We start from the raw sequence: 14392 nt of genomic DNA, 5'->3' as shown, positions 1-14392 counted from the left end.
TACCCTTTGATGTGATAATGTTGGGGTTCAGTAGTAAACAGTCAAGAAAGAATTCTTGAGTTGTCTTGGTGCAAAAGGGTATTTTTTTTTTTTTAATGTTTATTTTGAGAGACAGAGACAGAGAGCAGGAACAAGGAACAGTAAAGAGAGAGGGAGAGAAAGAATCCCAAGCAGGCAATGCTCTGTCAGCTCAGAGCCTCAAACAGGGCTCAATTTCACAAACTGTGAGATCATGACCTGAGCTGAAATCAAGAGTTCGGATGCTTACCCAACTGAGCCACCCAAGCACCCCTAAAAAGGATGATTTTATTAAAGCACAGGGACAGGACCCTGGGTAGAAGGAGCTGCACTGGGGTTGTGAAGAGTGGCTGATTATATACTTTCAAGTTGGGAGGGGGTTAGGGGCAGCATAAGCCTCTAAGTTTGGAAGCAAGGTTTCTAGGACCTTGAGAGGCTAGCTATTGTTAGGAAAAGGTCATTTACTATAGTCTACTAAAACCTACGGAGACCTTTCAAATAAATATCATGAAGCCTTAGGCTTGAAAGATGCTTGCTAACATACATCTTGGGGACAGAGATAAAAAGGAAGCTCCCAAAGGAATTTGTATATGTTAGAGGAGACTTCTAGGGTCCTGAAGGCAGGCTAATGTTCAACTAAAGTACCAACATGTAGTCCGTTAAACTCTTAGAGGAAGGTCACTCTGCTGTCTCAGGCCTTGTCAATGGGCTGTAAAGGGTAAAGAAACTTAATTGCTTTACTTATGCCTTTTTTTGCCACATGACCCAAGAGTCCCTACTGATGTTAATAAATGACTGAATAAAGTAACAATGTAAGAGTTAAAAGACAAATCTCTTGGAACCTAGGTGGCTCAGTCGGTTAAGCGTCTGACTTCGGCTCAGGTCATGATCTTACAGTTCGTGGGTTCGAGCCCCACGTCGGGCTCTGTGCTGACAGCTAGTTCAGAGCCTGGAGCCTGGTTCAGATTCTGTATCTCCCTCTGTCTCTGACCCTCTCCTGCTCATGCTGTCTCTCTCTCTCTCTCTCTCTCTCTCTCTCTCTCAGAAATAAAACATTAAAAAAATTTTTTTAATAAAAAATAAAAGACAAATCTCTTAGGCAGAAAACTTCCTAGTATCTGTACACGCCACCCTAAAGGAGACAGTGATTCACTTTCAAGAATACAGAATGGAAATGGGGGCAAGGGAGCTTTATAATGGAGAATTCTGACAATACTACTGCAGCAAGGTGATACATATCAACTTCAGCAGTCATTCTAAATCATGTTGACACATGTACCCTCGTGATATGATGAAAATGGGAAAAGAGTAAAAGGTAAACACTAATAATTTTTGTAAATTGTGGTAAATTTTAAAAATTTGTGGTATTCCTCCTGAAAACCTATCAGTGATGAGAAAAAAATCAGACAAATTCCAATAGAAAAGCATTTTACAATATACCTAAATCATCAAAAACAACAAAACTATGAGAAATGTCACAACCAAGACCACCCTAAGGTTTCATGATTACTGAATATAATGTTGTAATTTAGATACAATCCTAGAGCAGAAAAAAAGACATTATATAAAAGTTAAGGAAATGCATGGGTCTCTGGGTGGCTCCGTCGGTTAAGCATCCAACTTCAGCTCAGGTCATGATCTCAGAGTTCAGGCCCCACATCGGGCTCTGCACTGACAGCTCAGAGCCTGGAGCCTGCTTTGGATTCTGTCTCCCTTTCTCTTTGCCCCTCCCCTGCTTGTACTCTCTCTCAAAAACAAGCATTTTTTTTTAAATTAAGGAAATCCAAATAAACTATGGACTTTACATAATGCAGGCTCATTAACTGTAACAAATGTTATCTTAACTAATTTAAGGTGTCAACAGAAGACCTTAACATGAGAACTCTGTTCTACCTGCTTAATTTTTCTATAACACTAAAACCATTCTAAAAAAATTATTAGTAAACAACAAGAAAAAAAACAACATATAGCAGAAGGAAGAAAACAGAGGAAAGAACCAGTGAAGGGAAATATAGAAATTTTCCAATCTGAACAGAAAGAAAACAGACTTGGATGGAAAATATAAAAAACAACAGAGCCTCAGGGATCTGTAAAACTGTAACAAATATTTAACTTTCATGTCACTAGAGTCCTGGGAGGAGAGGAAAGAGGATAAGGCTGAAAAAGTTCTCAAAGGAATGTCTGACAACACTGCAAACCAGGCAGAAGATAGATACCTACAGACAGAAGAGAAGGAGCAAACCCCAGAAGGATAAACTGAAAGAATCACAATATATCACAGTCAAATTCCTGAAAAATTTTAAATACTATTAAAATTTGGATAAAGTAAAGACAAAGGAAAAAAATCTTGAAACCAGCAACAGAAATGACATAGCTATAGGAGAAATATAATTGGAATTACAGCCTAGTGGGGCGCCTGGGTGGCTTAGTCGGTTAAGCGTCCAACTTTCACTTAGGTCATGATCTCGTGGTTCGTGGGTTCGAGCCCCGCGTCGGGCTCTGTGCTGCCAGCTCAGAGCCTGGAGCCTGTTTCGGAGTCTGTGTCTCCCTCTCTCTCTCTGACCCTCCCCTGCTCACGCTTTCTCTCTCTCCTAGAAATAAATAAAAATATTTAAAAAAAAAAAAAAAAGGAATTACAGCCTAGAAAGACAGAAAACTTTTAGTCAACAGCCCCTCTACTTGATCCAAACACCACAGGAGCAATGTGGCACCAACCCAGCCACACTAGAAAGACCAAGTAGAAAGTCTAGATTCCACCTTTGCCTGGCTGGAATGAGGTACCCCATGCCAGCAACCCAGTTAGGGTGATGTGAGAAAAGTTCAAGTAGGGAGCCTGAACTTCTTAATCTATCAGGAAGTAACAAGCTGCCCTGTCACCTACCCCCTCAAGATGAGAACTAACAGAGTCAAACTTTCACCAGCAGTAATAAGGCCAAAGTTGAAATTACTTACAGTCTATAAAGAACAGAAAGAAAGTGAAAAAAAGGTGAACAAAGCCTAAGGAACCTATAGGATAGATTAAGCAGACCAACATGTGCATTGAGTACCATAAGAATAGAGAGAACAAAGCAGACAGGTTTTTTTTGAACAAATATTGGCTGAAAACTTCATAAACTTGACGATGGGAAAGAAATCCACAAAACTGAAGAACCTGACAAATTATAAGTAGGATAAACTTAAAAGACACACAACAGGACAAATTATAATCAAATTGTTGAAGGACACAGAGAATCTTGAGCAGCAAGAGACAGCTACTTATCAAGTACAAAGAATCCTCAGTAAGATTTTCCCACCAGTTTCTCAGCAGAGACCCTGGAAGCCAAAAGGCAGCGAGATAACATATATAAAATGCTAAAAGAGAGAAACTTTAAAACAAAAATACTATACCCAGCAAAACTATTATCCAAAAAGGAGAAATAAAGACGTATCAAATAAAAAACAGGTAATTTGTTACCATTAGACCTACTACTCTACAAGATAACTAAAGATAGTCAAAGATTTAGGGTGAAATGGAAAGGAAACTAGACAGTATCAGAGTGGACAAAAAAGGCTCTTTAGAAAAATAACTACATGAGCAAATATACAATGTAGTATTGGTGTACTTTAGCTTTTAAGTCCACTTTTTATTTCCTACATGATTTTAAGGATAAATGCACAAAACCTAATGGTAAATCTATAATTACACAACTAATGTTTAAGATGTAATTTATTATAACGTAAATGGGGCTGGGGCTAGGACTATACAGGAGCAGAGTTCTTTTCTTGTTTTTTTTTTTTAAAAGCTTATTTATGAAAGAGAGAGAGAGAGAGAGAGAGAGAGAGAGAATCCCAAGCAGGCTCTGCACTGCCAACATAGGGCTTGAACTCACAAATTGCAAGATTTGAGCCAAAACCAAGAGTCAGATGCTCAACTGACTGTGCCACCCAGGAACCTCTATAGGAGCAGAGTTCTTAAATGCCAATTAAGTTGTTATCAACTCAAGTTAGATATAAATTTAGGATGTTAAATGTTAACCAAATTCAGCAGCATACTGAAAGTACTATGCAACACAACCAAGTGGGATTTATCCTAGTAATGTAGAGTGGTTCAATGTAAAATAATAAACCACATGAACATAATGAAGGTAAAAAAACCACATGATAATCAAATGGTAAAATAATAAGTTTGACAAAATCCAACATACTTTTATGACTAAAACACTCAACAAACTAAGAATATTAGAAAATTATTTCAACATAATAAATGCCATATACGAACAACCCACAACTAACATCAGACTCAATGGTCAAAGACAGATGGCTTTTTCTTCTAAGATTAGAAGCAAAACAAGGATGCTCAATTTCATCACTTTTTCTAGTCAATAAAATAGTGAAAGTTCTAGCCAAAACATTTAGAAAAAAGAAATAAAAGGGATCCCAAAATGGAGGTAAAACTACTGCTATTTGCACATGACATAACTGTATGGAAAAAATTCCAAGGGATCCACAATAAAGCAACTAGGGCTAATAAATTCAACAAAGTTGCAAGGTACAAGATCAACACAAATGTATTTCTAAACATGAGCAATGTAGAATCTGAAAAGGAAATTAATAAAGCAATTACATTAACAATTGTGTTAAAAAGAATAAAATTCCTAGGAATATACCCAAGAAAATGAAAGACTTGTACACTGAAAACTATGAAAAAACTGCTTAGAGAAATTAAGAAAGATCTAAATAAATAGGAAGACAACCCATATCCACAGACAGGAAGATTTAACATTGTTGAAATGTCAATACTAAACGAAGCCATCTACAGGATCAATGCAATCACTATCAAAATTATTTTTTGGAGAAATGGAAAAGCCAATCCTCAAATTCACATAACACTGCAATGAACCTAGAATATCCAAAAAAAACTCTAAAGGAGAAAAAAGTTGGAAGACTCATTTCCTAATTTCAAAACTTACTACAAAGTTACCATAACAATGTGGTTCTTGCATAAGAACAGATATGTAGATGAATGGAATATATATGAGTCCAGAAATAAGCCTACCCATCTATGACCAGTTAATATTTGATTAGTGTGGCAATATTCCATGGGAGAAACAATAGAACAGATGATGCTGGGACAATTGGATTTCCACATACAAATGAATGAAGCTGGATCTGTCTCATATTCTAAAAATTAATTCAAAATGGACAAAGGATGGGGCGCCTGGGTGGCTTAGTCGGTTAAGCGTCCGACTTTCACTTCGGTCATGATCTCACGGTTCGTGGGTTCGAGCCCCGCATCGGGCTCTGTGCTAACTGCCAGCTCAGAGCCTGGAGCATGTTTCAGAGTCTGTCATCCCCTCTCTCTCTGACCCTCCCCTGCTCAGGCGCTCTCTCTCTCTCTCTCTGAGAAATAAATTTAAAAAAATTAAAAAAAAAAAATGGACAAAGGACCTCAACATAAGAGTTAAAATCATAAAATTCTCGAAGAAAACATAGGGATAAACCATCTTAAATTTTAATTTTGCAAACAAATTCATAGATATGAACCAAAAGCATAATCAACAAAGAAAAAAGACGTTAATTGGACTTTATTAACATCAAAATTTTTATACATTAGAGGACATTATCAAAAAAGTAGAAAGGAAACATGGGAGACAATATCTGCAACCATATATGAAATAAGGGATTAATATTCAGAACATATAAAAAAACTACTACAAATGAAAAATAAAAGGAAAAACAATGCAATTCAAAATGGGCAAAGGACTTCAATACTTTTCAAAGAAAATATACAAACTGTCTTAAACACATGAAAATATGCTCCACAGCATTACTAATCACAGAAATGCAAATGAGAACCATAGAGAGACCACCTCACACCTACTGAGAGGATTATAATAAAGAACAAGTATTAAAAAAAAACAAAGTAGTTAAGTGTTGCAAAAGACATCCAGTAAATGAAACCCTCATGTATTGCTGTTAAGAATATAAAATTATCAATACAGTTGTTTTGGAAAACAGTTTTACAGTTCCTAAGAAAGGTGAACAAAGAATTACCCTATGACCCAGCAATTCCACTCTTAGGTGTATGCCCACAAGAACTGAAAACTCAGACTCAAATACTTGCATGCCAATAACCAAAAGGCTGGAAACAACCAAAATGCCCAGCAACAAATGAATGGATAAACAAAATGTGGTCTCTACCTGAATATTATTCAGACATAAAAAGTAATGCTACAGCATGGATGAAACTGAAAATATTATTCTAAGTGAAATAAACCAGACATGAAAGGACAAAGTAATACGACTTCATGTATATGAAATATCTAGAATAGACAAATTCATGAAGACACAAAGAAGAGAGAGAGATTACCAGGGACCAGGGAGGTAGGAGAAAATGAGGAGTTGCTAGCTTGTCAGTTTGGATCATTGAAAAGTTCTGAAGATAGAGGCAATGATTGCACATTATATGCAATTAATGCCACTCAACTGTATACTTAAAAACGTTTCAAAACAACTAGAAATTTGGTTATATATATTTATCACAACTAAAAAAATATTTTAAAGTTATTTTCCTCCTTTTTTATGCTCTGGAATGATTTAAAGTAGCACTCAGATTACATTAAATATGATGGAATTTCCCTTGTGGATTAACTCACTGATAGCTATCGCTATTTCTTCTATGGAAAGTCTGCTTTATTGTATTTTCCAGAGTCAATTTAAGTAAATTAGATTTTCACATGCACAAAAATATTATATTCATCAAAAATTACTCAATCTGGGTTTTCAGCATTTTTATATAAAGTTGCACACCAAGTAGTCCTTTTATGATTGATTTTCTTCAATTTCCTGTTTTAATGCTTCAGGCTACCTTGTCATTTCTTATTTTTGTGAATTTACCCATTTTTAAACTTCTTTTCCTGATTAGGTTAATGATCAGCTGGTCTAGTTTTTCATAGACCTAATTTATCATAGAAGCAGTATTCTGAATTATTTTGATACTGTTTTTACTTCTTAAGTCATTAATTTCTACTTTTACCTTTATTTTTTTCTTCTCCTTTTAGTTTGTTGTCTTTTGAGTAACTTTTTGAGTTGAATATTTAATTCATAATTTTCATTTTTTTGCTTTAGCCATATAAAGATATGAATTTTACTCAAGCATTTTTTAAAACAAATATAACATTGATATCTTAAAGAATGCACCCAAAATATTAAACACAATGTCATTTATGAATACTAACGGGAAAATACCAAATAAAATATTAACAACTACAATTAAACATTTAAAATATTAATAATGACCTGGTACGGTTTATTCTAGCAAGGCAAGAATGGTTACATGGATTAGGAAATTCATTACAATAATTCATATATTAATAGATTTAAAGGAGGGAAGAAATCATATAATCACTGCCAGAGACACTGAAAACCTTCAAAATTCAACATTCATTTTTGGTAAAATACTTAATAAAACAAAAATCAATGGGTACTTCTTTAATATATTTAACATATATTTACCTCAACCATAAAGCCAACATCTAATTTAATGAGGAAATACCAAAAGCATTCCCACTGGAAAAACAAAAATACCTACTACTTCCACTATTTAAAACTCTACTGGAGTTATTAGGAAATGCCATTATGCAAGACAAAATAATAATGGGAATAAGAAATGTAAAGGAAGATCTAAACTTTCTATACATGCAGATGATGATATTTTAGTTAAAAATCCAAGAAAATCAACCAATAATGATGATTTAGTTAGACAGTAGGTATTTAAAATCAATTTAAAAATATATGTAGGCATACATATTATGTATACACACACAATAATGGAAAATAAAACCTCATTTAAAATAGCAATAAAAAGATAAAATATTTATGAATAAATTTAATAAGAACACTGATATAACAGAATGAAATCCATTGTTCTATGATAGGACATTCTGACATAAAGATGCTGATTCTCAAGAACAGTCACTTGGACGGAAATAATATTTGACCTAAAATTTAACAATATACCAGAATAAATTCCATTACATGCATTAAAGATTTAAATATTAAAATGAAGACTTGCAATCACTAGAAAGAAAATAAGAAAAACACTCCTTTATAGTCTGGGAGTGAGGACAGTATGTGAAACAAAACCAAGAAGCAATAAAACTATTAATTTGAAAATAATTAAAAATTTTACATTACAGGGTGCCTGGGTGCCTCAGGTCATGACCCTACATTGTGAGATTGAACCCCGAATTGGGGCTCCAGGATGAGTGGAGCCTGCTTGGGACTGTCTCTCTCTGCCTCTCACTCTGTCCCACCTCTCTCACTTTTTATCTCTCTCAAAATAAACAAACTTAAAAAAGATTCTTAAAACAAAATTAAAAAATAAAAATTTTACATGGCAAAAAATTTTTAAGCACCCAACCACAGTTATATATAACATAGCACGATATCATTACATATTAATGCCACTTAATAAACATTATAAGAAGTCAAACCATGTTAGAAGTCAAGGGCAGTGGTTATCTTTGAAGAGGCAGAAGGGAGAGTAACCGGGAGAGGACACAAAGAGGCTGGTAATGTTCAGGTTCTTGAAGGAGGATCTTAAAAATCAAGAAGGCTCAGATTTCATTTTTTAATAACACTATGAGACATGGATTCCTATTTCCACAACTTTACACATGGTGAAATGAGGCAAGACACAAAGGAGATTGAATAATTTGCCCAGGACACAGATGATTGGTGGGGCCAGAATTTTAATGCAGGCCAACTAAAGTCAGCACTTTTAACCAAACCTTCTGCATATCAGAAGATAATAAATGCAACATAATCATCAACATCAAATACTACAGTGAGGTCTTGAAGATTATAATTAGTCTGATCCTTTCAATCACCATAGATCTTTCCTTATGCTGACGAATTTGCTTATACTGCCACCTCAATGCAAGTCCTATGAAAGCAGGGCCTATGTTTACTTTACTTCCCACTGTACTATTTCCAGCAACTAGGACAATACCTGTAACATGGTAGGTGGTAAAATTATTTGTAAACAAATTACAAATGCATTTTGCTCATTAAAATAAATATTCAATTTAATGGAAAAAACTGAGATCAAAAACCCCCCAAAAATGGGTAAAAGATATAAAACAGTTCACAGAAAAGGAAAGACAAGTAGCTCTGAAATATGAAAAACTGCTCATCATCGTTCCTCACAAAAGGAATGTGAATTAAAACTATATTAACATACCATCTTTACCATCAAAATGATGTGTTAATATTCTCTGCTGGAGAGGCAATGGAGAAACAGGCACTCAACATGTATTACTGAGAGAAATACAAACTGGTACAATTATAACAGAGAGGAGTATAACAATAGCTAACCAACTAACATATGCATTCCTTAGGCAAGCAACCAGGTTCTTAGAGTCTACTCTAAGAGTCTACCCTAAAATCATACCTCCACAAATACAGATAAAGTGTATCAGGTTATTCACCACCTGAATAACCAGGACTAGAAATAACCTGAATACCATCCAATAGCAAAGTGATCAAATAAACCATTATATAACCCAGTGCTGTCTGGGGTATGACTAACCACTAGCTCTTGGGAGATTAAGGAAGACCCCATAATTTGCATCATTTGTCATGAAAATATCCCACTATGGCTAATTTCAGGCTACAAAATGAAACTGGAGAGATACACAGAAGCATACCATTATTTCTAAGATTTCCATTGTATAAACACAACAGACACAGATAACTTTAAGAACACAAATAATATAAAAATACAATCCAATATTTAGGAAGTTATAGGTTTTATGTACTTCTTTTATTTTCAGTATTGTTGAAGTCTGAATTGTGTTCCTCTCAAAATTCAGATTTTTTTTTTTTTTGAGAGAGAGGGCACAAGTGAGTGAGGGGCAGAGAGAGAGAGAGAGAGAGAGAGAGACAGGAGAGACAGAGACAGAGAAGCCAGCCTCACCCAAAATGGGGCTCTAGCTCCCCCAGTGCGGGACTCAAACTCACTAACCATGAGGTCATTCATGCCTTGAGCCAAAGGCTGATGCTTAACTGACTGAGCCATCCAGGCACCACAAAATTCATATCTTTAAGCCCTACTCCCAATGAGATCTTATTTAGATTAGGGCCTTTAAGGGGCAGTTAAGGTTAAATTAAGTCCTAAGAGTACAAGCGTAAACATACAGGACACAAAGATCCTTATAAGAAGAGGAAGAGACCAGAGATCCCTTCTCTTTGCCCCCCTCCCCCACACCCTCCTTCTGCAAAGAGGAAAGGTCATGTGAGGAAACCACCAAGAGGAGGCTATTTACAAGCCTCAAAGAGCAGCCTCGCCAGAAGCCAACCCTGAAAGGTACCCTGATCTTTAATTTCTAGACTCCAGAACTGGGAGAAAATAAATTTGTTGTTTGAGCCCTCAAGTCTAGTATTTTGGTATGGAAGCCCTAGCAGACTAATATAAATTTATCTATGTTTATATAATTTATTTTTAAGAATGTTTTTAATAATCAGCTCACAATTTTGCTGAAAATTTAACTCAAGCAGCCATGAAAAAAAAAAAAAGAGGAAGGCCCATATATCATTGATAGACAATGTTTCCAAGATATACTGTGAAATGAAAAATGCTGCCTTTTGTACAGGAAATAAAGAAACTAAGAATGAATTACATACTTTCTTAATTCTTCATGAAGAACAGAAAACAAAATAGTAAGAACTGAAAAACTGATACCTATAAAAAATAAGTAGGAATCAAAAGAAGATAGAAACAGGAGCTGGTTTTCTCTGAACATATTTTTTAATGTACATTTTACTTTTGAATATACATTTACATTTATGTATATATTCAAAAATAAACTAAACCAAAAGACCTTAAAATTGAAATATAAGTAATCTTCTTAAACTAAGTTTTGAAAAATCCTATTTTCAACCCCTCTTCTCCAACACTCCAAAAATATTTCTTTTTATTTTATTTTTTTAAGTTTATTTATTTTGAGAGAGACACAATGTGAGCAGGAGAAGGACACAGAGAGAGTAAGAAAGAAACAGAGAGAGAGAAAGAGAAAGAGAGAGAATCCAAAGCAGGCTCTGCACTGTTAGCGCAAAGCCTGATGCAGGGGTCTAACACTCAAACCGTGAGATCATGACCTGAGCCAAAACTAGAGTCAGACGCTTAACCAACTAAGCCTCCCAGGTGCCCCAGCAAAAAAAAAAAAAAAATATATATATATATATATATATATATTTATAAAATTTCAAAAGAGTAATCATTCTGCTAGCATTTACCATTATAAGTAAAAATCACAATTTCCAGTAATTTACATATATCAGTATTCATTTGAGATATGTCCTCTCCAAGAGATGAAGACAATAATGGAATTAAATGAGATTCCAGGATAAATCTAGTTAATAAATAAATGCTGCTAAAATAAACTATTACAGCAATTAAAACATACTCAAAAGAATGGCCAATTTTGATTAGATCATGAATTACCTGTTTGTATTCACTGACACAGCTTTGACAGCAAAATCTTTTCTGCTGACCATCAATCACCAGGACATTATTTCCAGCACCTTTGCTGGGCAGGTACTCTCCACACTGTTCACAGCAATTCATTATTAAACCATTGGCCATTCTGTATCTATTAAAGCAGTGGTCACTGCACAGCTTATGAGTCATATTTTTAAAGCTAACTTCATGGCGAATCTAAAAACAAACAAAATTTTAAAAAATAAATGAGTATCACAAGTAGCTAAATAACAAGGTGCTCCAGTAGAAAATGCCTCAATAAGTTTTCCGTGGAAGGCTTACTTAGGGAAAAATAAAGACAAAGTACTCATCATGATTCTTGGAACTAATCTTTATATACACAAGACATGCGTGTATGGCCGACAGGTAAGCATTAGTGACATCGCTTTACAAACTTCTCTACAGATATCTAAACATGATAGGAAACAACCCAGTTTCAAAAGTGCTAGTATAAAACTTCTAAAACAACGAGATTGGAATCTTTAGACAAATCCAAAAGGAACTATAAATAAAATACATTGTTCTAGAAAGGTAGGAGAAAATATTATAAATAATTCAAATGAGGTATATATAATACACAGGTGTCTTTGAATACAATCAAATGCAAAAACTTTAATACTATATTAACACAATGTGAAGTTATTGAAAAATATTCCCTCCACTTGTTCTCCTTCTGGAGCATGATAGTTTGTGGTCCAGCCTCTATATTTAAACACTATGGTTTTGTCTCTACATGTTCCAAACCTCCGGAAAAAAAGTTAATATGATATTTTAATATTTCCTAAATCATTCTCCCAATGGGAGAATGGGATTACATAATGAAGTACATATCTTAATTTTTAAGGAAACATATACTGATGATGTCGTAACTACTAAGTAAAGCTAAGAATATTCCCATTAATTAGAACTAAGAGAAAAGGCACAAAAATACAAACCTCTGTTAGTTTACCACAAATTGTGCATCTGGATTTATTTAGAGCCCCTTTAGTAGGGTTCTGCTTGTCTTCATAGAGAGACAAACAGGACGTGCTGCAGAACTCCTGGAAGGATTCACTTGAATCCACCTGGGCCACAATGGTTCCTTTCATTGTGGTTATATCTCTGAAAAATAAGTGGAGCAACTTAAAGTAAAACTGTATTTGAAAGGAAATCAAATACAAGAGTAATAACTAACATTTCTAATTTCCACAGATTTTATCTTGGGAATCAAACACCATTTTTAGATCTATTAAATCACTTTTACTATTTAAAAACTCTTGGCAATAAAATGGGAACACAGCAGATTACGAAGAAAAATTATTTTATACTATTAAATCTTTGTCAGTATCCAATTTATCTTCAAACTTCTTAACAAGGCATTCAGACACTAGAAACACTTTTAAAAAAAAGTTGGTTATTATTTATATGAAGTTTAACATCAAAGCCTAATTTCCTGAGATCTAAATTTATAATACCTAGTCAACTCCTTTCCCATAGGTAAACAGAAAACTTGAACGATCTAGGTCACAGAAATATGACACATATTCTAAAGAGGATAACTGAACTTAATTAAGTACACCCCCATAGCCATTACCCAAAAGAAACCCAACTACCATTCTATACAGCTAACTGCAATTAGAAATGGTAGGAAACAAAACTGAGGACTTGTGAAGCTTTCCTTTAATAAAATTCTGAATTTTAAGGTCCTATATTACAGTATTCAAAAGTCTACTACTATAAAGCAATCTAAAAACTATGTTACTGGGGCGCCTGGGTGGCTTAGTCGGTTAAGCGTCCGACTTTCACTTAGGTCATGATCTCACGGTCCGTGGGTTTGAGCCCCGCGTCGGGCTCTGTGCTGACTGCCAGCTCAGAGCCTGGAGCCTGTTTCAGTCTGTGACTCCCTCTCTCTCTGACCCTCCCCTGCTCACACTGTCTCTCTCTCTGTCTCCTAGAAATAAATAAAACATTAAAAAAAAATAAATAAAAAATAAAAAAAAAATAAAAACTATGTTACTATTCTAATACTTGAATTTATGAAAGTTGTACAGAGCCCTTTCCAAAGTTCTAAGATCTAAAACCATCTTCACAAACTTGGGCTGCTTCCAGAGACGGTACAGAAAGAAAGCCCACCTGGTTTGACTGTGCACATAATATACCATATTCCACCTTTTTTTTTTTTTTTTAAATTTCTGAGAGAGAGACAGCGTGAGCAGGGGAGGGTCAGAGAGAGAGGGAGACACAGAATCTGAAACAGGCTACAGGCTCTGAGCTGGGGCTCAAACCCATGAACCATGAGATCATGACCTGAGCCGAAGCTGGACACTTAACCGACTGAGCCACCCAAGCGCCCCCATATTCCACTATCTTTAACTAGTGAAGCAAGACCTAACAAACAATACAAGAGAGAACTGTCTCTCCCCAAAGCTATCAAAAAAGTGGTACCTGAGTCTTAAAACAATGGGTATTATAATGATTTGATGTTCAAAACAAGAATAAAAACATAAAATCCTAAGACTTGCCAATTTAAAGTAAACTTAATATGAAGATGGTACAAAATTTCACCTATTTTAATGTGATGTAAATTACAATTTTATCCGGTTAGAATTCTAATAATTAATAATGCAAATAAACATGCATTTTGACAAATTCAAGGAGTTCAATGGAGATGAGAGACAAAATTAATTACAAGGGCCTAGTATCTAAAGCAACTCGAAACACTCACCAAATAAAAAGCCTTTTTAATCATCAGCCACCTGGTGGTAGTAGGCAATCTTCCAAAGCCACTGCAAATTTGAGTTGTTTTAAGATTCAACAACTAGCTTACCAATTTTTCAAACACCATAATTCGCCTCTAAAACTCTCATAATTTTC

General features: G+C 34.8%; 1 protein-coding gene across 7 annotated transcripts in view; it reads right to left on the bottom strand.

Annotated features, from left to right (window-relative positions):
- The window catches only part of ZMYM2 (zinc finger MYM-type containing 2), a 104500-nt gene that overhangs the window by 53610 nt on the left and 36498 nt on the right, over nucleotides 1-14392 (bottom strand). For all 7 annotated transcript variants that reach the window (XM_039256944.1, XM_039256943.1, XM_039256945.1 and 4 more), the window contains 2 exons: nucleotides 12475-12640; nucleotides 11504-11716 (listed from right to left, as the gene is read on the bottom strand). In XM_039256944.1, coding sequence (XP_039112875.1) covers nucleotides 11504-11716; nucleotides 12475-12640 — 379 coding nt within the window. The remainder of the gene's footprint in view (nucleotides 1-11503; nucleotides 11717-12474; nucleotides 12641-14392) is intronic.

The sequence above is a fragment of the Hyaena hyaena genome, unplaced genomic scaffold, assembly GCF_003009895.1.
Source record: "Hyaena hyaena isolate Hyena2069 unplaced genomic scaffold, ASM300989v1 scaffold_602, whole genome shotgun sequence".
NCBI lineage: Eukaryota > Metazoa > Chordata > Mammalia > Carnivora > Hyaenidae > Hyaena > Hyaena hyaena.
Note: the sequence above shows the minus strand (reverse complement) of the source record. Positions and strands in the feature narration are given on the sequence as shown.